The following is a 23822-nucleotide window of genomic DNA, read 5'->3' as shown; positions in this document are numbered from 1 at the left end:
GTGTACCATGCTGTCAAAAAAGTTCTAACACTGCTTTAGAAATGAATGAAGTTTGAAGTTAGCCTTATGCTAGAGAAGGTTAACTATGCTTTTTCGCTAGCACTACATGTACCTAAATGCTTGTGATCTTATGTTCATAATAATACTGGAGGGAAAGTGAAACACAGCTTGGACGGGGATGTTGTTCGGCTTTTCACAAGTTTAGACATCTAGCTAACGCTAAGTTAACGTTAGCAAACGTCTAGCCTGCTAGGTAAATATTACGACGTAGACCGAGTTTCCTATATATGCGTCCACGTTGTCAATATAAGACCTGTGGCGTGAGATGGGTAGGTTTTTGTTACGTTACACACAAAGCTAGCTATATTTAGCCAGTATGCTAGCGGAAAGGTAAACAATGCTCAGAGACTTATTAGGCGACGTGGTCACTCACTACAATGGACATTTTTTAGAGGCCCATTTACAATATAGAAGGTAAATATACACTGGAATATTTCCGTAAGGGCCTTTTACATATCGACAAACACTGATAACAACACGTATATGCCTGTTTAAAAAAGCGATTTATTTCAAGATAGCATATTCGCCCCATAGTGTTACAATGTAGAGTCATCTGACGTTGGTATCCAATATGGCGCCCATGATTTGAGTTGGCCACACTCTCCATATAAAGGGCGCTACGTAGAAGCGTTTTGGCCTATAACTCAATCAATGTAAATAGGAAATTTGCAATATGCTACAGACCTTGCAGCTCACACCTTGTGATATTTCCTGACTTGCTTTCCCCACTGTTTATTTTTTGGTTGGGGTTTGCTGGTTGTTTTGGTGTTGAGAGAAAAGACATATATATAAGCTTAAAACATTTTTAGTTACTTAGTTATTTTTGTAGAAAAAAAACAACGGTGTGCAGCTCTATTATCTGAGGGAATACAAGTATCGGATCGGGACTGTGTGTGGAATCTGCAGATCGGATCGGAGGGCCAAAAAAGCTGATCGGGACATCCCTATGTGTTTGTGTGTCAGGTGAGGCTCCAGATGACAGTGAGCATGGCCATGATGCCGTTAAGGACAGCAACACTATAACCCATGTGGAAACCATGGCCAGATCCATCTCTAGAAGAAAGACACAGACACACACAGACAGACACACACACACACACACACACACAAAAAAGTCAATGTGCGCAAATTCGTAACTTTGTGATGTGAGAGCGCACATTTGTGAAGTTGCAGTGACAGAGTTGTGGTTGTACTGAAAAATGGACTCAAGTAAAAAGATATATATAAAGAAAATGTTGCATTACAGGTTTGCAGCTGTCATTGTATTCATGTAAATATCAATTTACACATTTGTGAATTTTTTTTCTGTGAGTTCACATTCAGAACATGGCAGTGTGAATATTTTCTGAGTGAAAATTCAAGTTCCGATTTTTTTCTACAAGCTCTGTATGTTTTTTTTTTCTTTCTGTGACTATAAATTCAGCTCATGTGTGTGAATATTTTGTACAAGTGAACATTTTAACATACAAGTTAAGATTGTATTGTCACATTTTGCACAATATTTTCCCTTATAGGTAGACACTAGTCTGATATATTGGTGTAACCTTGTGTCTTACCTGAAGTCGGCCAGTGTCAGTGGTGTTCCCAACCCCATGCCAGGCTGGTACGAGTTAAGGTATGTGAGGGTCCATGAGAAAACACAGCAGATACATCCTAGTAATACTGACAGCACCAGGATACTCCAGAAACCTACACACACACACACACACACACACACACACACACACACACACACACACACACACACACACACACACACACATACACACACACAGTAGTGTAGGCAATCTTGGTTTTTGTGCAAAAATCTTCATTTTACATACAGGTGTTTGAGGACTTTAGGATGCACCCAAACAGAAAATTCTTTGATCTGACTTCACATTTAGGCTTGGGAATAGTATGGTGGCTCTATAGCGCCTCGTAATTGGTTTTTGCCCTTGGGTGCATTTTGATACACGAAAACTCACACAAATCGGAGCCCACATTAAAACCTGGAAGCATTGCGAGACAATACAGCAATTTGGTACATACCTGTGAGCGGGCTTCATAGCACCCCCTAATGAGTGGAAGGCCTTAATTTTGACATAGTTGCGCCGATATTTACCAGATTTTGTGCACACATTGCTCTCATCATTTATAACATATTTCCAATTTACTTTAATTAGCTCCGCCCAAGGGGAAGTCGTCCATTTAGAATTCTATGCATTTTTCACTAGTTTTACGCACATTCTTTTGAACTCCTTAGACCGTAACCTTAACCTAACAGAATGTCAGCTATATTAATCTTAATGTGCAAATTATGGACGATTTTTTACTTTTTTAGGGGTTATACTTTAATGAACTCCTCCTACAGATTTGACCTGACTGACCTCAAAATTTGTCAGTATAATCGAAAGACCTTGGCGGAGCATAATTGTGAAGCTTTTTCGTTTTCATACTACGTTGTGGGTGGAGTTGGGCGGCAATTTTGATGTTTCCTAAAAAACAGGAAGTTACAGTCCTTACGCTTTGATGTCCTCAACCTAGCTGGTTGACCAGATCTCATTTCAAAAGTGGTCAGGAAGGCCTTACGGAGTTGATGATGCTTATATTTGATCTTTTTGTTGAAGAGTGTCACCGTGGCAGCATGTCGAACTTTGATGTTAAATCACGTAAAAGAAGGTTGTTGAAACTTGAACATATATTTTACGATCTACCCCAAATCTTTCCTACATGATGTTAGTCTAGGCCTGAAGTGATCCACATGGGTCTTAGGCCTGATTATGGTTAATTGGCTCAATAGCGCCCCCTACTACAGTTAAAAAATGTAGCCCCTGCAGTGCATTTCACCTAGACCTATGATATTTGGTATACATGTATCATGTCCAACTGTACAAAACATTCTCTTGGAGCCATAGCCTAAACCCAACAGGACGTCAGCTGTATTAATATTTATGTGCAAATTATGGATGATTTTGACCATTTGCAGGCTACTTTAACGAACTCCTCCTACAGATTTAACCTGATTTACTTCAAAATTGGTCAGTATAATCCAAAGACTTTGGAGAAGCTAAATTGGGAAGCTTTTCAATCTTTATCATATGGTTTATTATATGCCAAAAAGGAAGTGGTATGTAATTAGACTGTACATTGTCCAATCAGCTCCAAACTGCTCAGGCTTTAAAGTGTCTGCATTTTCTAAATCTCTTGGTGCAACCGTCAGTCTCTCCTCTGGTTTCCATCCTCAGTCTAATGGCCAAGCAGAGAGGGCTAATCAGGACCTGGAAGACCTGCGATGCGTTGCAGCCTCAAACCCCAATACCTGGAGCTCCCATCTCGCGTGTGTGGAGTACTCCCATAATTCCCTCACTAGTGCTGCAATCTGCCTGTCACCGTTCGAGGCTGCTATTGGTTACCAACCCCCTCTGTTTCCAATGCAGTAGAGGGAGCTTATGCTTGCTGTCCTGTTCCAGTCAATGGAGAATAACCACTGCCTCGCGGATTGACGTAGAGTCCCTGCTCCACAGTATAAAGTGGGTGAGAGAGTTTGGCTTTCTTCGAAAAATATTCCTCTGTGAACTGATTCCAAGAAACTGCCGCCCCCCCTCCCCGGTTCATTGGCCCCTTTGTCATTGAAAGGGTTGTCAACCCAACCACAGTCAGGCTTAAATTACCCAGTACAGTAAAGCCAGTCTCTTCCAGTCCTTTGTGCGCACCGTCCAGACCCCCGCCTCCCGCGGATGATTGATGAGCATCCCACCTACACTGTCTGGCAGATTTTGGAAAGGGAGGGGCCAAATACTATAATACATTTAGTCCAACCATCCATCTTCGTCCGCTTATCCAGGGTCAGGTCGCGGGGACAGCAGCTCCAGCAGGTGACCCCAAATTTCCCTTTCCCGAGCCACATTAACAGGCTCCGACTGGGGGATCCCGAAGCGTTCCCAGGCCAGGTTGGAGATATAATCCCTCCACCTAGTCCTGGTTCTTCCCTGAGGCCTTCTCCCAGCTGGACGTGCCTGGAACACCTCCTTAGGGAGGCGCCCAGGGGGCATCCTTACCAGATGCCCGAACCACCTCAACTGGCTCCTTTCAATGCAAAGGGGCAGCGGCCCTACTCCGAGCTCCTCACATCTGTGAGTGACCGTGCTTCTCACCCGATCTCTAAGGGAGACGCGAGCCACCCTCATGAGGAAACCCATTTTGGCCGCTTGTACCTTGGATCTCGTTCTTTCGGTCATGACCCAGCGTTCATGACCATAGGTCAAGGCTGCTAATGATTTAGAAGGGCTTGTTAATGTCATAAGGATATCATCAGCATAACAAAATTTTATGTTGTTTCAAACCAAGCCTTACTCCCTGAAAATCACATAATTTCTACGTTATTCTGCATTTAACGATTATACCTGAAACTGTCCAGATGTGATCACACAGTCAGCAGATAATTTTGATGCATTCAGTTTGCCGATGTAGTCATTGACTTCCCTGACGGTGGGGAACGAGGAGCTGGTGCCATTGGGGTGAAAAACATTGATGACAGCAGGGTACAGAAAAGAGTACCTTACACCAGCCTCTCTCAGTTGTTTTATGGGCATTTGCAGACTCCTTTCTCTCCCTCACAACCTCCGTGGAAAGATCCTGGTATGATGAGACATTGTTGCCGTCGATGTTTAATGTGCCTTTGTTTCTGGCTGCTTGCAGGATTTTCTGTTTGTTAGTATAGTCATGCAGCCTCAACCTGACCACTCTCTGTCCCTCTTTACCGGCGAATCTTGTCGTTGGGCCCGTGCGGTGGGCTCTCTCAAGCTTAATGCGCTCTGTTTGCATATTCAACACGTATCCACTTTTCAAAAATGTTGCCCAAAACTTTGCCCTTCGTTCTTCTTTCAGGCAAATAATTCTTTGATGTCGACTTTGGTTTTCATAGGCGGTCTAATGCCTTCTGTAATTGAACTTCCACAGCTGTCACCCGGGCTGTTGTTGCCGTCAACAGGTCATCGAGGTCTGAGACCCCCTGCTCGACCGTGCCCATCCTCTATATTAGGCTGTCGAGCTTCTCAGAGACTTCCCTAACTAGTTTAATTATGTTACCTAATTTGCGGTCTAGCAATGTTTGCAGTAACAGTCCACAACAGCTTTGTCTTACTTAGCTCTTTGTTGTCAGCCGGGTTGATCCCGTACTCTGCATCATCCTCCGGTTCAAGCTCATTGTTTTGGCTAGCGTTAGCCCATACAGCATTAGCTTTAACGTTAGCTTCCTTTTTTACGTTTTGGTAGCTTCTTTCTGCTCGACTCAGGGTGTACAAAACAAATGTGTTAAGTGACATTATAAAACTAACGTGCATGCAACAGAGCTGTCCAGTGGTAAGAAAATTAGTTAAAAAATAGAGTTTAAAGAAATTCAGTGGGGAGCTGATATTATCACGTATATATATCATATTCGGGTCAGTGCATCACGTTACCATTTCAAAGCGTTACCTTTCTTTGAAATTCTTTTATTAGGATAACCCCTTGAGATGTGCCATCTCGTTTTCGAGGGGGTCCTGAACAAAATACAACAATAAACACTACAGACATACAAACAACATAATAAACAAAACACACAAAAAAAATAGAAATAAATAAATAAAAATTAAAAAAATTAAAAAAAATTAAAACACACACAGAGCCTACAATTACAATATAATAAATAACAGGGAATAATGATACATCAACATATAGCCAAACGTTACTGTTGGAAAAGTGAAATTAAGTGGTTCAATAACAAAAGAAAAGTGAAGAATGAGATACAACTGGAGAGAATTAAAGTCTACATGTATAGTTAGTATGAAAATGAATTGCCAAGGCATGTTTGAACAGTCTGAAAGTTGAAATGGAGCGAATATTTACTGGTAAGTTATTCCAATCAGAAGGTGCTTTAAACATAAAAGCATTTTTTGATCTAGACTTAGAAACATGAGGTACTGAAAAGAAAAGCTGTACAGTATGTCTTAAATGATGAGTGGAGGAAAAAGGAACCAAAAACTGTTTTAGATAAATAGGATAATTGAAATGAACACACTTAAAGACAAAGTGCAACCAATGAATCTGTCTTCTTATAAATGGTGTGGGCAAGTCAAGAAGTTCATACATTATACAGTGATGAGTTGTAAATGCACAGTTAAGAATAAATCTACACAATCTATTATACACTCTAGTAAGAGGAGTAAGAGAGGAATTAAAAGCAATGCAGTACACTGAATCAGCATAATCCATTATTGGCAATATAAGTTGAAGGGCAATTCTTTTTCTGACCTTAAATGGAAAACAGTTTCTTGAACGGAAAAGAAGACTAAGACTATAATTCAATTTATGTACAATATGATTAATATGATAATTAAAAGAAAGTTCAGAGTCAAAGTATAAGCCCAGGTATTTAATATGGTCAACTTTCTGCAATGTAATGCCATCAAGACAAGAAATATGAAATAAATGTGATTTGTATTTAAGTTTAATGTTCTGTCGAGTGCCAAAAATCATAGTATGTGTTTTGGTTTTATTGAGAAGTAACTTATTAACTGCAAGCCAGTTTTGTAAGTTATTAAAATCAGACTGTAAATCTGTTTCAATCTGTACTAAACTTGCATGTGAAGTGTATATAACCGTATCATCAGAATAAAGCTGAACAGAACACTTACAGATAGAAGGAAGATCATTAATAAATATGGAAAAAAGAAGTGGACCAAGTATTGATCCTTGAGGCACACCACACTGCTGAGTTAGAGTGTCAGATTTGATTCCATTAATAACAACACATTGTTTTCTATTGTGAAGATATGAGTTAAACCAAAGTAACGCAGTGCGTGAAAGGCCAATAGCGTAAAGTTTATCTAGAAGAATGTAATGACTGACCAAATCAAAAGCCTTTGTCAAATCAATGAAAATAGCACCAGTTAGTTCCAAATTGTCCGAGGCGGTAAGAATATCGTTGGTTAGTTTTAGCAGTGCAGTAGTTGTAGAGTGATTAGAACGAAAACCAGACTGAAAAGGTGAAAGGATATTGTTTTCATTAAGATAACATGACAATTGATTATAAATTAATTTTTCGAACACTTTAACAACAGAGCTGATAATAGAAATTGGTCTATAGTTGTTCAAATATAGTACCTCGCCTACTTTATGTAAAGGAATAATACGTGAACATTTCCAGATATTGGGTAATTCATAGGTAGACAAAGACATATTAAAAAGATCACATAAAGGATACAGTACATGAGATGATAATTTTAAGAATCTAGCTTCGATACCATCCAACCCAGAACCAGTACTCATTTTAAGATCATTAATAACAGTCTGTACCTCAACAGGTGTGATACGCCTAAAAGAAAATGTACTGTTAATAGTCAGTGATTTATTAGGTTGTAAATTACCGCAAATAGATGATTCAGGAAATATAGAAGAGACTGATGAAAAGTGAGTATTAAAGGCTTGGGCCATTAAAAGAGGTTCTTGTAAGATTTCATTATTAACTTTAATTTGCTTGGGTACAGATTTAACAGATGCATTAGTTATTGATTTTATCTTGGACCAAAATTGTTTAGGATTTTTGAAGTCTTCCATAAGAGATTCTTTATAATAGTTAGATTTGGCATTTCTAGTCATAGTTTTACTTAAATTTCGTAACCTCCTATAATCATCCCAATCAGCAGGGTTCTTAGACTTATGAAATATGGCCCAGGCAGCATCTCTCTGCCTGAAAAGTCTAATAAAATCAGCACTTATCCAGGGAAGGTGCCTACCTTTTACTTTAATAGTTTTCAGAGGAGCATGTTTGTCAATAACTGTATTCAATTCAGAAAATAAAAAATCCCGCATCTTGAACATTTGGAATTAACTGATACCTATCCCAGTTGATTGAAATTATATCATTAATAAAATAATCTAAATTTAGTTTATTGTATTGTCTAATATTAATTAGTTTAGGAGGTAATTTAAGCAGTTTAATTTTCCATATACAGTACACAATTGCATGATCGCTAAAACAGTCAGACATAATTCCTGATTTTAGGAATCTATTTGGATGAGAGACTAGTATCCAATCAAGCAGAGACTGACACGTTGGTGTAACACGGGTAGGTTCACTGATTAACTGGGTTAAATTCAGATTTCCAAAACTGTTCTTATCTTTAGCAGCAGATTTATCAAGCCAATTTTTGTTAAAATCACCTAATAGTATAATTTCGTTTATGAATTTAATAGAATTAATAGTAGAAATCATATAATTTATAGATTCAGCAGGTGCAGATGGAGGTCCATATATATTTCCAATAGTTATATACTTATTCGCATGCAGAGTTATTTTTACAAAAATGCACTCAAAATGCAGAGGTTCAATATCTGGAATAATTAACTCTGAGACCAAATTAGAAGACACATATGTAGATACACCGCCTCCTCTTGCACCTCTATCAACCCTATATAAAACATAATCAGCAAGTTCAATTTCGTTATTAGATATTTTGTTAGTAAGCCAGGTTTCAGACAAAGTAACAATAGCAGGTTTATACTGTTCTACCCATGCTCTAAGCATGTCAATTTTAGGTAGAAGACTTCTTATGTTTAAATGAATTATTTTCAGACCTTTATCACCATCCAGTTTGATATTTAAAGTTTAAGAAAATAAAACCACTGATCAAACATAATGAAACAGAAAAGGTCAAAGGAAGTAATTTGTAGGACTCAAAATTACAAAAAAAAACAATAACAATAAAACACACAAAAAACAACAAAATACTTAACAAATTCATACACACAAAGACAAGACAAAACAACAAGAAACAAAACCAAGACTAGCCTTTTTACCCTGGTCACCATGCCCAGGTTTTTGGTGAGTAAAACAAAGAAATAAGAAAAAGAGAAAGAAAAAAGAAAGAAATCCCTTCTGATCTTGGCCTGCTTCAAAGAAAAAATATTAAGGTGGCTCAAAGACCGAACATGAGTTGAGATATTAAAGAAAAATACTTGATTTTAATAATAAAGGTAGTCTATAACTTCATATAGGAAAATAAATACAAAAATAGAAAATGCATATTTTTATGTAATACTTATTAGTTTAATCAAATTAAGACAACCAAAAAGAAAAGAAAATCCTTAATCCTTAAAAGAAATAACAAAATATGACTCCCAAATACAGGAGAAAATACATAATACAGTCAGTATGACTTTTCACGACACTATACTTCCGTTTTTCGGTAGTTAGACAGTTTACGGCAAATACTACCGTATCTACTTCATATATTAACTTAAATTAACAGCCAAGATACCAAAGAAAACGTTTTAAATACAACTGCATTAAGTTAGTAATCATAATTAGTTCATAATAAAATAAAATGAAATGGCTGCGAAAACAACATAACAAAATAAAGGGAAAAAAAAAAAAAAAAAGAAGGAAGCAAACAATATAGGAAAAAAAAAAAAAAAGAAAGTTTACTGAGCTACCTAATAAGAAGAGCTCATGGAGGAGTCCATAGGTGCCATGAAGGCAGCCTCAGCCGCTTTGTGATCGGTGAATAGTTGCTTTTCACCTTCAACCACAACACTCAGAGTGCAGGGATAACGAAGAGAATATTCATGACCCAACTCCCGAAGCCTCCGTTTAACTGTGACGAAGGCTTTACGTTTCCTCGTCAAGTCAGCACTATAGTCCGGATAAATGAAGATGCGGCTACCATCAAGAGTCAAATCTTTTTTTTCACGAGCTAGGCGAAGAATCTTTAATTTATCCTGGAAATGCAGCAACTTAATCAGGATAGGCCTAGGATTGGGACTCCCGTGTGAGCGGACTTTGTGGACAAAAGTGCGGTGTGTCCTCTCGATAGCCGGCGGTATGGGAAAGTCATCTTTACCAAGGAGTTGAGGAATCAGACCAGCCATAAATTCCAGAATGTTGTGGCCTTCTGCAGCCTCTGGTATCCCGAGAAAGCGGAGATTTGCAGATCTGCTCCGATTTTCCAGATCCTCAACCTTATCAGCCAGGTATTTGTTATCAGTTTCGAGTTGTTTGACTCGGGTAGAGAGATCGGTCATATTGTCCTCGTTTACTCCGACACGTTGTTCAAGCAGCGACACATGATCCCCCAATGTGGATAGGATTCTCTTCATACCACTCAGTGTGCCAAAAATCGGATCAACTTTAGTGTCGAAATAAGTCATTAGATCCTGTTTAACCTGATGAATGGTATCGTGCAGAGACTTCATTTGGATAGTATCCATTGTTTGGTCAATAGTTGATGATTTGATTTTTTTAAAGATAACAAAAGTAAATATGTCCATTCATCAAGCAAATCACGTGCCTTGTTAAGTTAGTCACACTATTTTGTTAAATGTAACTAATATCAAGCAAAGCATAGCCACAAAATTAAAAAGACAAAAGCAAGCAGACCATGACTCAGACCGGCTCACTCACGCTGCGGCCATCTTGATGAAAGGAGATGAAAAAAGATTTAACAGATCAGTGCCCCGTAACAGCCTTTCAATTAGGTGCATTTCAGTGGCCAAAGCAAGGTATCGTATATCTGGGTATCTTATTCCCTCCCCAGTTAAAAGACCTAGTTAAAGTTAATTTGGATCCATTATTTAGTAAAATCTCTTGTAATGTTAATAGATGGGCGACTCTCAAACTCTCAATAGCAGGGAAGGTCAATGTTATAAAAATGGTTTATGTTCCCAAGCTGTATTACCTTATCCAATCTGTTCGTCTGGAAGTTCCCCTGTCATATTTTAAATGGTTTGACAGGATAAAAAAAGACATTTATATGGAATGGTAAACAAAAACGGTTACATTTTAATGAATTACAAAGACCAATTAATAGAGGAGGTTTGGGTCTACCAAAGATGGTCTATTATTACTATGCTTTTAACTTACGGCATCTGGCCCACTGGTCACTTCCCCCTGAGAGAGCCCAACCCTGGTATTGTATTGAGCAATCTGTTCTTGCCCCATTATCACACTTACACTGCCTGTCTGTTAAACTGTATGGTGAGGCAAAAACACATCCGATAATCTCCCACTTAAATATTGTTTGGACCAAAGTGGCCCAGCTGTTTGAACTGGATCCATATCTAAATACTTAATCAAGTGTTTGGCAAAATACAAAGTTATGTATTGGTAGTTCTCAAGGGGAGAACTACCAATACATAACTTTGTATTTTGCCAAACACTTGATTAAGTATTTAGATATGGATCCAGTTCAAACAGCTGGAATGATTAGTTGAAAAAGGGAATTGTCACACAGGGGGATATGTATCTCGGTGGCATATTGAAATCCTCTGAGGATGTGGTACAGCAATTTGGAATCCTAGGTCTCAATTTTTTTGATATCTGCAACTTCGCCATCTGTTGGTGGGGATTTTTGGATCCAGTTCTTCAGCCCCAAAGTCGCCAGAATGTTATGATACAGCATCTGGGTGTTATTCTACGGTTATGCAGAACCTGGGAGATGGAGTCTGGACAGCTTTCAAAAAGACATGGGAAAGGGATGTGAGTATTACACTGGATGATGAGGAGTGGGACAGAATCTGTAGGAATATTAAAACTATGTCACGCGATGTGAGGGTGCGCCTTATTTCATTTTAAAGATTATGCATCGCTTCTATTGGACTCCCTCCAGATTGTTTAGAATTGGTCTGAAAGCCACACCAAATTGTTGGAAATGTAAGACAGAGAACGGCCAATTACTTCATGTCCTATGGTCCTGTGATAAGGTCCAGGAATTTTGGACTAGGATACATGAAACCTATGTAAGATTGCAGGGACCCAGGTTCCATTCAACTCAAGATTTTTTGTTTTGGGAGATGGGTCAATCTTAAACAGCACATAACATCATGATAAGCACATAAGAAGCTGGGTCCAGAGTAGTTTTATGATAGCCAGACAGATTATTCTAAGAGGATGGAAGAATTAAGGGGTGCTGTCAATTTAGTAGTGGGATTGTGAGATGACTATGGTGGCGGTGTTTGAAAAATTGTCATATAAATGGTTTGCCAGATTGGATGTATATACTAGAAAATGGGGAAAGTACCTGAAGTTTCTAGAGGGTTCTAAAGAAGCTTTGTGCTAGGGAGAGATGTGTGTGATGGGCTTATGGTGTTGTCATTTATACATGTATTTATTTAGTTTATTGTCTATTTTGTTACTATTTTGTTGAATGGTCTGGAATATTGTAGTTACTGTGTCATCTTTTCTTGATTTTTGCCTGGGTGGGTGGTGATGGTGGATTTATTTTTGTTACAAAATGAAATTGTTAGTCACAAAAAAAGTGTAATGAAGGCCTCTCTCAGAGACGGTGGAAGGATCCCTTTTTTTAAAGGATTCTGATAACATATCCAAAAGAGGAGTCTGTAATCTACATTTAAACTTTTTATACAAATCTATAGATGGGTATATAGATAAAATACTTCATTCTTCAAGCATTCTCATTTCCTGGAGAGATTTTATAGATATCGAACTTCTGAACTAGCTTCTATAAATGCTTTGAAAGCTTTCCATCTGACACATGCCGATGTTTCAGATGTACAGACCCTTTCCAAAAAATTAGAATATCATGGAAAAGTTTATTTATTTCCATAATTCCATTCAAAACGTTAAACTTCCATAGATTATAGATTCAGGGCCCACAACTTAAATGATTTCAAGTATTTAGTTGTTTATTTGTACATAATTTGGGCTTCCAGCTCATAAAACCCACGAAAACAGGATTTAAAAAAATGTGAATACTGTGAAGAAATCACCATAAGAAGGACTGGACTGTTGGCCAGTGGTCCAAGGTCCTCTTTTCCGATGAAAGTAAAGTGTGCCTTTCATTTGGGAATAAAGGTCCAAGTGTTTGGAGGAAGACGGGTGAGGAACAGAACCCAAGCTGCTTGAGGTCCAGTGTGAAATATCCACACTCAGTCATGATTTGGGGTGCAATGTCCAGTGCAGGTGTTGGTAAACTCTGCTTTCTTAAATCCAAGGTCACCGCATCAGTCTACCAGAATGTTTTAGAGGACTTCATGATTCCTTCTGCTGAGGATCTGTATGGAGATGCAGATTTCATCTTCCAGCAGGACCTGGCCCCTGCCCATACCGCCAGAAGCACCAAAACCTGGTTTGATGCCCATGCCATCACAGTGCTTGACTGGCCAGCCAACCGCTGGGACCTAAACCCCATTGAGAATCTATGGGGTATTATCAAGAGGAAAAATGAGGGGCACCAGACCCAAAAACAAAAAGAGCTGACAGTAAGCATCAAGGAAATCTGGGCTTCCATAACTCCCAGGCAATGCCACAGGCTGATTGCCTCAATGCCACGCCGCATTGAGGCAGTGATTAAGGCAAAGGGATTCCCTACCAAGTATTGAAGATTGGGTATCGTTTTGAAAGTACCATATTTTGATTGATTTGATGTGATCCTAATTTCTTTTTTTCTTGCAAAAACTGAGAAGTAAATGGTGATTTCTTCACAGTATTCTAATTTTTTGAAATCCTGTTTTCGTGGGTTTTATGAGCTGGAAGCCCAAATTATGTACAAATAAACAACTAAATACTTGAAATCATTTAGGTTGTGGGCCCTGAATCTATAATCTATGGAAGTTTAACGTTTTGAATGGAATTATGGGAATAAATAAACTTTTCCATGATATTCTAATTTTTTGGAAAGGGTCTGTATTTGTCTCAAAAAATATATCAATTTGTTTACCAAGATAATTAAACTCTGTGTTTTGCAGCCATATTTGTTGGAATCTCCATTTAGAAGGATCTAAAGCCTCCGGGATCCAATTTTAAAAAAAAATGCACATGATTCACCTCCTTCGGCATTCTCTGGCAGATGTTCACCAGCCTCAGGTTGGATAATCTCGATCTCGCCTCCAAGTCTCCAACTTTGTCCTCTAAGTTCTTGTTTTTAGCTTCAAGAGTTTGCACTTAAATTTTGCAGGGAGCTTGCGTCATCCTCGGTAGTTGAGATTCTTGCCTCAGCCTGTGTGACACGTTCTGAGCATTCTCTCAGCTGATCCCTTACTCCCTCTATTGCGGTTAAACTACTCTCAAAGTGAAAATTTTCTCTGCATTATCTCCTTTCAGATCTACCAGCACTGGAAGTAGTAGTAATATAATACTGGTGAATATATATGAAATTTATTTATTTATTCAATTTATACTGTTTATTGATCCCCAGTGGGGAAATTACAATTTACACTCTGTTTTTGAAATCACTACACACAGGCCTGATATATACACATACATGCTCAGGACCTATTCATGCACAAATGGAAAGATATCAGAGTGAGTGGGCTGCCAGTGCTGGACCAGCGCCCTGACCGGTTGGGTACGGTTCCTTGCTCAAGAGCACCGTGCAGTGCCCAGGGGGTGAACTGGCATATTGGAACTTAAGCATTGACTCAAGCAGCAATTTTCTTTTAGCAAAAAGGCTAGAGGATGTGCTTCCAAGTATTGTGGGGGATGACCAAAATGGATTTGTAAAGGGAAGGCAAGGATTTTATAATGTAAAGAATTCTCAATGTACTGTACTGCCAAAAAGAAGAAAAAGACACGGCTCTTCTCTCGCTTGACGCGGCGAATGCCTTTGATAGGGTTGAGTGGACTTATATCTTTGACGTTAAAGCTCGATTTGGTTTTGGAAATACTTTCCTTAACTGGATCAAACTATCACACCTCAACCCTATAGCTGAGGAACTGACAAAGTATGTGGTGTCTCAGCCCTTCAATTTTACAAGAGGTTGCCCCCAAGGTTCACCTCTATCACCACTTCTGTTCATACTAGCTATTGAACAACTAGCAATAGCAATTAGATCTAGTGGGCAAATACAGGGGATTACAATTGGCAACCAAGATCATAGAATAGCTCTTTTTCCTGACATCTAGTATGGATGTGACAATTAAACACATCCGTACCAGCACCATTAGGTCTAATTGGCTTTTTTGGTAGTATGTTCGGATCAGACGTGTATAAAGTACTAGAGACCCATACTTGAGTAAAAGTACAAGTGCTCTATCAAAAAAGTTACTTGAGTAGAAGTAGAAGTGCTCTTTAAGCACCACACTTAAAGTGATGGTTCGGGGGTAATTTCACCCTAGGGTCCTTTGCAACCATGACATCGAGCCAAACACCGCCCCAGGAGCTTTTTTCACCTGGGTCGAACATTGGGAGAGTTCGCGTAGAGTAGCGTTATCAGCTGAATAGCTTAGCGCAGGGGCTAATGGATCCAGTGATGTATCTCGTAAATGACCCCACTAATAATGCCCGAAATGATACCAAACTTCTACACTAGTACAAATAGTTTATTTACTCATAAAACAATGGATTGTAAAGTTTGTAAGTACACCAGAATTGGTAAGCGTGGTAACCACTGTTAAGCAATTCTTACCAGTGTATATTGTTTGGGAATCAAATGAACGCAAAGAAAGTGAATTTATGAACTTGATTTTAAGATTTGTATTTGTTTATTATTTATTTATTTACTGTAAACAAAAGAAAAATGTGTGAATCTAGTCACACATTTGAATCTAGAGTCAATATTGGTTTGGATACCGGTGTTAAAGTGGTACTTTTTAAACGGTACCGGTGCCTTAACGGTGCCTGAACCGATACTTTTTAAGAAAGTTAAATAAAAGAAGGGTACTAAACAACAGTTGGCGACATTAAAGAACGGCTTGGTTATTGCAGACATGCCAACCTTGAAAAACATTTTTGAGTAGCAACTTACTGATTTATGTTCATGAACATGGCGGCACGCACGTGGAAAAAATGTGCCATTAAATGTCAAATCTGTATACATTTTAAACCCTAGAAAATAATTATGTTCAAGTAGGCTACTTGAATTAAATAAAACATTTTATTTAAATTATCAGTCATATTTAATAGAATTAATTTGACCATAATATAATCCAATAAAATAAATTACACTGCATAATGAGCACTTTCACTTTTGGTACTTTAAGTATATTTTGATAACACTTTTGTACTATTACATATTAGGGAAGATGTTGAATGTAGGACTTGTAACGGACAAGTAATTTGTAAATCTACAACACTATTTTTTTCTACTTTTACTGCAATACATGATCTGAGTAAGTCTTCCACCTCTGGAAATCACCACCAACAGTTGTGCATGAATACCTGCAGCAGTGTTTAACACTGAAAACACAGCTCAGTTCAGCGTTTCCTTGCAGCTCTGCTACAGTAGCAGATAACCTTTAACGTTACCTGCCGGTCACATCGTCTCTAAACAGTCTGCTCACAGTGAAGTCCTGCGCGGATCAACAGGTGTTAGAGTCCGGCGGTTGCTCGCTCTGTTACGCACACCGAGCAGATTGATGCGCCCACAGAATCAATCTTTGCAGAGGTTACCGCTCGGTGTTTGGCTAGCTAATAAGCCTATAGCCTGTTAGCTTGAGCTTTGTCTGAAGGCGCCGAACGGCCAGCCAAGGTCCGACAGACACCGACACATTCCGCACACCATCCGCTCAGTTTTAACCTTTTGTGTTTAACTTGGGGAAACTAAACGGGAATGAGAGAGGAATGAATAACACTTGCATTTGATGCTTTCGTTTTACTATCAGTAGCCGATATCCCCACTTGACATTAGAGGAAGGGACCCGACGGTGTGATTGGTCAAACTCTACTTCTTTAGTTTTTTTTTCCAGCATGCTCGTGGCTGCTACGCTGTTCTCTTAATACATCCATGTGTTTTAGCCATAAGTTTTAGCTGCCTACTATCATCAAGAGTTAGACTGAGACGGCTGCACGTCAACGAGTGAACTCAAAACAGTCAACTGATTTTCGCATAGTTTAAAGTGACAAATCGTATCACCGTATTTTGATGTCAAAATGCGTATCTACTACACAAAATGCGTACAGGTTGGCAGGTCTGTTATTGCTAAGGCCATATGGTCAAAATTAAATGATTTAATAATAATGTAATAACTATAACAATAACTAATTTCACTAGTAAATAGCTGTTGAATGACAAAAACAACCACCAGATGGGAAAAGGGCATTTAACAATAACTTTGAATGCACCACGAGGCTGTAGGTTACCAGTTTCATTGAACGCACCGTCTGTGTTTTTCCGACAACGGCAGCTGCAGATTGTTACATCCCGGTGTCGGAATCCTCTACAGTGAAATACAGACAAACTTTACAACGTTTAGCTTTAGCTGTCAGTATTGTAACCGTGTTTAATCCAGCTACTAGCTAGCGGTAGGCTAACGTTAGCTGTTGTCGAGCGTAGTGTTAACTAGCGTCATGTGCAGCGATGTTTCTGTTGCCTGTAATGTCTGTTTCAGAGCATCAGAGAGAAGCGCAGGCATATCATTAGTTAATGCTGACAGCCCTAATATATATATATATATATATATATATATATATATATATATATATATTATATATATAAATAAATAAATGAACATTTTGCCTAAATTCATGTCTTATTTTCAAAATATCCCTCTCGTGCCACCTGCAGAAATGTTTAAGAAACTCACAGCACTATTAAGGAAATGTATAGGGAATAAGAAATGTCCTTGAATCCACTTATCTCTGCTGTATCTTCCATTTGGTACTGGGGGGGGCTGAAATGTCCAAATCTTTATTGGTACTATTTAGCAACACAATTGTAAAAAATAATTTTCTATTTATCTTCTGGAGATGCGCCGTCTTGGATGGACATAGAGTCAGATTGCTTTGCATTTGTACCTGTATTCAGCCAAGCTTAAGTACTTAAGAACACATACTGCTCATCCTATAGTTCTCAATATGGTTGTTGTATGGTATGAGGTAAAAGAATATATGAACATATTGGACTCTCTGTCACAATTTAGCCCAGTATGGGGAAATGTTTCATTTAAACCAGGCAAGCTGGATGCAGGATTCCAGATATGGGCAAAGAAAGGAATAAGTAAAGTAGGTCACCTCTTTAAAGAAGGGATTCTAATGACCTTTGAAGAAATCTCTTTCATGTATGACATTCCGTGAACTCTCGTCCTTAACTTAACAAACAATTGCAATGAGAGGGGTTTGATTTCATCAATCTATAACTGGCTTGCATAAGGCTCTAAAGAAACATTGATAGTTAGACTTGAGACATGGAGGACTTAAAAGAAAAACTCTAATTTAAAGCTACTCCAATAAAATTGGCTGATGCAGACATACACAACTCTTGTTATACCTGACCTTTGTTTTAAATGCAATAAGGCTAAAAGAACACGTATATGTCTGGGAGTGTGACCAAATTAAAACATTCTGGAGGGAGGTGATCAATAAACTATCTGTAAAGTGTCCTGAGATAACGTAACGAGATATGATTTGACACCATAAATAAAGTTGAATTGGAAAGTTAAAAAATGCTATTAAAATTGTCGGTCTTGGTATCTACTACTGTACTTGATATTGATTGATATTGATACTAATAATATAATTATTATTTTGTGAGGATATATTAATAACTAAAGTTGCCAAGAGTACCATCAAACCTCATAAGAGCTGTAGCCATTGAATGCAAACTTAATATTTTGGTTATTTCAACAAAACTGTCAGTAGAAGGATAGGACATCAACTCTTTATTAACTGTGGGAGATCATTTGGTTTCTCCATACATGTAGCTAAATCTAAAGTTCAAATTGTAAATGAAAGGTTCTCTAAGCGATGTCACCCGTTTTTTAAGGCTACAACATTTTTTTGTCACAAACAGCAAACATCTCCTCACTATCCGCGAGCTGCCTGTCCCCAGAACACACTGTAAAAAACGCGGTCTCTGTAGACAGCCCAGGCTCCACAAACGGCAACAAAAAAATCTGTGCCAACCTGCACCACGAAACATAAACAGTGTTCCAGCCAATAACCGACAAGAAGGATTTGGGGGTGGGGGGTTAGTGCGCGGAAGCACGGAAGGGAGGGAGAGGGGACGGGATGAGGAGGAGGGAGGGGCGAGCTAGTCTCGTTTTGTTTGAAAATACTTCAAACGTCAACAAGAAGTAACGTCACCCAACATCGCTTAGAGCACTTTCAAGCTGACAAAAAAATCCTGATGGAGAAGTGAAGCTTCGACAAAATGAACACATATTGATACTCACCCATCATCCTCTCTTCAGTCCCATCCTCTCCTCTCACTCTCTCTGCCCGCAGCTCTGAAACAGTCACTATGAATAAGTATCACTACTGACAAAGAATAGCAATATTACATCTTTGGCAAAAGCAAATATCAGCGTTTGTCAACCATCAGTAAAGGTGGATTTTAAACTGGTACAGTAAGTGGATCATGAGTAAACCTTTTCAAGGTCAAAATGAACATTCACTCTTGTGATGCAGAAATTCATCAATCCTTGTAATCTAAGGACTTTCTTTTTGTTTTGTTTATAGACTGTAATACTGTAATAGTCTAGCCACAAAAATGTGGTCAAATTGACTTGTTTCACTTTTGGTTCAAAGACCACTTCAATTGTTATACGGAATTATTTTAAATGATAGGCCTACATAGTATAATGATATATTAAGGTAAAAGTCAGTCAGCCAACCAATGCCCAAGTTTTAAAAGTGTAGAATTACTTTATTTTGTCAACTGATGTGTACATATTCAGCAATGGTTATCGTACCAAAATATAACATTTTATATTGATTGATTTTACCATCTTGAGTGCTAAAACTTTTCATTATATTTTTCCAGCTGTATTGATTTGAAGACTTCCCAAACTTACCAGGAAGTGTTGACATGTAAGCTATGGGCTATTTTTTTTTTAGCTAACATACAAGTTACTTCAAAGTAAAAAGTAGCAGTTTCCACAGCATCGTGTGCGCGAGATACACAGCCCTATGTGACACACATGTACACGCGTGCGCGCTTACCTTTGAGTATCGGGTAGATGAGGGCGCAGACACAGCCAACAGCGACCACAGCTACGGCGGAGCCCAGTACTGACAGCACCACGACTGACCACGGTTTGGGGCCGTTCCGGTTGAACGGCTGCCCCGTACTCCCACCGGGTACCTCACCTGACATGATAGCCACCCGGGGTCTCACAGAATGAGATTCTGTAGGCCTATGTTCCATTTCCTCTGACGAATGTGAGCGACCGAAACTTTCTTTTAAAAGGTTTGTCGCACTTCCCTGCATTGTGATGCACTTGAAAGCAGCCTATAAACGTTCCTTTAGCCTACGTAATATGGAACAACTTGTGTATTTACAAGTTCTTTATAAGTCAGACCACATGTGGTAAAAACTGCATGGTATAAACTGACCGTTTTATAGTTGCATCAGGAACTGTCGTAGCCTTCCTTCTTTTGCCTGTTTCCAATCGCACTTCCGCACATAAGATTGTCCCTCAGGCTGTTCCGTCAGTGTAGTTTTATTGCCCATAGTTTGTCCACAAGAGTATGGAGGACTAAAAATGACAGAAGGAAAAATAAATAAATAAAAGTAGAAATAAATAAATGCAGAAATAAAGTGAAAATAAATACATTTTGGTAACATAAATGGCTATTTCTGCATTTTTACATGTATTTATTTATTTATTTATGCATTTCTATATGTATTTATTTATGTATTTATACGTTTATTTATATATTTATTTATTTATTTCTACATTTATTTATTTCTGTATTTTCACATTTCTACATTTATATATTTCTGTATTTCCACATTTCTACATTTATTTATTTCTGTATTTCCACATTTATTTTTCCCTGCGCCTGTATGCTAATTGAGTGGGGGGTGCCAACATCAGTCTGAAAAAGGATTGGTTAGCTGGGGGCCGTGTCGCTAACCAGACAGAAGCAAACGATCCATCTATCCATCTCTGGACGCAGGCTACCTATGAATGCTGCAGCTAGTGTGTAATACGGTGTAATACAATCTATGGTAATGAGTCGGGCGGTGCTTAAAGAGCAATGTGCAGGTTGAATTCATAACTGAATTAATACGTAATTTATTGTGTTTGTGCTGGTTGCACAAAGTCCAGTCTGTCAGGAAATCGTGTACATCATTTTCCTTGTAGGAAAAGCAAGGTTTTTTGTTTTTGGGTGCGTTTTGTGCAGGTGACGTGAGCAGACTTAAAACGTGGTTTAATGTACCTAAACAATGATCAATGATTACCAAATTTCTCTCTCATATTGCTCCTCATAACCACTGAAAACTGTCAAAAAAATCTAACCCAAAGTCCAATTATTATGGACGTTATGTGACTGATAACTGATTGATATCTGATTGATCATTGATCACATTAAGTTACCACGTTAAGCTTTTTCACGTTAAGCGTTAGAATGTCCCGGCTGCTGTTGAGGGAAACTGTAGTCTATAACTTCCTGAGCGACTGATCGTCCGTTTTTGCCCCCTTTACATAATAAATATGGCTATGAAATACATAAATGAGGCAATACATATATAGGCATTAGTCATTATAGTTCAATAGCCTAAATACATATGTTTTACTTATATTTATTTCCGGGGACTTTTATTTATTCCGTCTATTTATATGCACGTTATATTCAAAGGAAGTTTAGTTATCTCACAGGCTCAGACTAAAAGCAGCAGCAAGCCTGCCTGACATCAGTGCATAGCATATCACTGCAAAGAAAATAAAATATGAATAAATCACGAGCGCGGTAGATTCCCAGGTCAGCTAGAGCGGGTAACGCAGCTCTGCAGACGGACCAGAGTCAGCCAGCACCGGGGAGCGGCTAATATTAGAATATTAGACCCAGCACCGGAGGTCTGATCCCCATGATTTAAAACGAAAATCAAATAACCATTTGTTTTTTAATACCGGTTTATGAAATGAAAATTGAATGAACGAAAAAGTACACCGACACAGTCTGTTAAGTACAATTTCACCACTAATAAAACAGATCTAGAAATGATATGCTTTATTTGCAACTTAAATGTTATTTTTTTAATTAATACAAAGCAAACTGAGCAGAAAGAACAAGTATTTTGTTTGTTTGTTTCTCTTCTTCCAGGTGTGACTGAAGTACCCCTTTTGAGCTACATCACAGCTGCACTATGTGCATGGACCTGTGCCAGTCAGCACATTACTCACCTGTGTGCAGAGGACAGGCAGCAGTAGCACAAACCAAGAAGGTTGGCAAGTCTGATAATAATGTAATTGTAAAAAAAATAATAATAATATAATAGTAAAATCATGTTACATACACTTATCATTTATGTTTCTTGCTTAAATTCACAGGGTGCACAACCAGGCCTGGGAGAGAAAATTACTGATGTCCACAAAACCAAATCAGAGAAGGTAAGTTAAGATAGTAATGATGTTAAAGCAAGCTACAGTGAGGAAAATAAGTATTTGAACACCCTGCTATTTTGCAAGTTGCCCACTTGGAAATCATGGAGGGGTCTGAAATTGTCATCGTAGGTGCATGTCCACTGTGAGAGACATAATCTAAAAAAAAAAATCCAGAAATCACAATGTATGATTTTTTTAACTATTTATTTGTATGATACAGCTGCAAATAAGTATTTGAACACCTGTCTATCAGCTAGAATTCTGACCCTCAAAGACCTGTTAGTCTGCCTTTAAAATGTCCACCTCCACTCCATTTATTATCCTAAATTAGATGCACCTGTTTGAGGTCGTTAGCTGCATAAAGACACCTGTCCACCCCATACAATCAGTAAGAATCCAACTACTAACGTGGCCAAGACCAAAGAGCTGTCCAAAGACACTAGAGACAAAATTGTACACCTCCACAAGACTGGAAAGGGCTACGGGGAAATTGCCAAGCAGCTTGGTGAAAAAAGATCCACTGTTGGAGCAATCATTAGAAAATGGAAGAAGCTAAACATGACTATCAATCTCCCTCGGACTGGGGCTCCATGCAAGATCTCACCTCGTGGGGTCTCAGTGATCCTAAGAAAGGTGAGAAATCAGCCCAGGACTACACGGGAGGAGCTGGTCAATGACCTGAAAAGAGCTGGGGCCACCGTTTCCAAGGTTACTGTTGGTAATACACTAAGACGTCATGGTTTGAAATCATGCATGGCACGGAAGGTTCCCCTGCTTAAACCTGCACATGTCAAGGCCCGTCTTAACTTTACCAATGACCATTTGGATGATCCAGAGGAGTCATGGGAGAAAGTCATGTGGTCAGATGAGACCAAAATAGAACTTTTTGGTCATAATTCCACTAACCGTGTTTGGAGGAAGAAGAATGATTAGTACCATCCCAAGAACACCATCCCTACTGTGAAGCATGGGGCTGGTAGCATCATGCTTTGGGGGTGTTTTTCTGCACATGGGACAGGGCGACTGCAATGTATTAAGGAGAGGATGACCGGGGCCATGTATTGCGAGATTTTGGGGAACAACCTCCTTCCCTCAGTTAGAGCATTGAAGATGGGTCGAGGCTGGGTCTTCCAACATGACAATGACCCGAAGCACACAGCCAGGATAACCAAGGAGTTGCTCTGTAAGAAGCATATCAAGGTTCTGGCGTGGCCTAGCCAGTCTCCAGACCTTAACCCAATAGAGAATCTTTGGAGGGAGCTCAAATTCCGTGTTTCTCAGCGACAGCCCAGGAACCTGACTTATCTAGAGATCTGTGTGGAGGAGTGGGCCAAAATCCCCCCTGCAGTGTGTGCAAACCTGGTGAAAAACTACAGGAAACGTTTGACCTCTGTAATTGCAAACAAAGGCTACTGTACCAAATATTAACATTGATTTTCCTATAGGATTTACTGTAGCAGGAACATTGATATTGGCAAACAGATAACCCAGGTTCAGGTGAGTTTGTGAGCAGGGT

General features: G+C 38.8%; 1 protein-coding gene across 1 annotated transcript; it reads right to left on the bottom strand.

Annotated features, from left to right (window-relative positions):
* Window positions 1–544: 544 nt before the first annotated feature.
* Window positions 545–20397, bottom strand: arl6ip6 (ADP-ribosylation factor-like 6 interacting protein 6). Its single transcript, XM_039793278.1, has 4 exons — window positions 19917–20397; window positions 19148–19201; window positions 1617–1749; window positions 545–1113 (listed from the first exon to the last, which is right to left on the bottom strand). The coding sequence occupies exons 1-4, from the start codon at window positions 20182–20184 to the stop codon at window positions 1020–1022; spliced, it is 549 nt and encodes a 182-aa protein (XP_039649212.1). The 5' UTR covers window positions 20185–20397; the 3' UTR covers window positions 545–1019.
* Between the last annotated feature and the right edge of the window lie 3425 nt (window positions 20398–23822).

The sequence above is a fragment of the Perca fluviatilis genome, chromosome 24, assembly GCF_010015445.1.
Source record: "Perca fluviatilis chromosome 24, GENO_Pfluv_1.0, whole genome shotgun sequence".
In the NCBI taxonomy this organism is placed as follows: domain Eukaryota; kingdom Metazoa; phylum Chordata; class Actinopteri; order Perciformes; family Percidae; genus Perca; species Perca fluviatilis.
Note: the sequence above shows the minus strand (reverse complement) of the source record. Positions and strands in the feature narration are given on the sequence as shown.

What these genes read in the sequence shown, in the direction of transcription:
- arl6ip6 (XM_039793278.1), bottom strand. Translation starts at nt 20,184, where the DNA reads ATGCAGGGAAGTGCGACAAACCTTTTAAAAGAAAGTTTCGGTCGCTCA. An exon ending in CATCTACCCGATACTCAAAG is followed by an intron (nt 19,202 to 19,916) that starts GTAAGCGCGCAC and finishes TGACTGTTTCAG; the next exon opens with AGCTGCGGGCAGAGAGAGTG. An exon ending in GACTGAAGAGAGGATGATGG is followed by an intron (nt 1,750 to 19,147) that starts GTGAGTATCAAT and finishes GTGTGTGTGTAG; the next exon opens with GTTTCTGGAGTATCCTGGTG.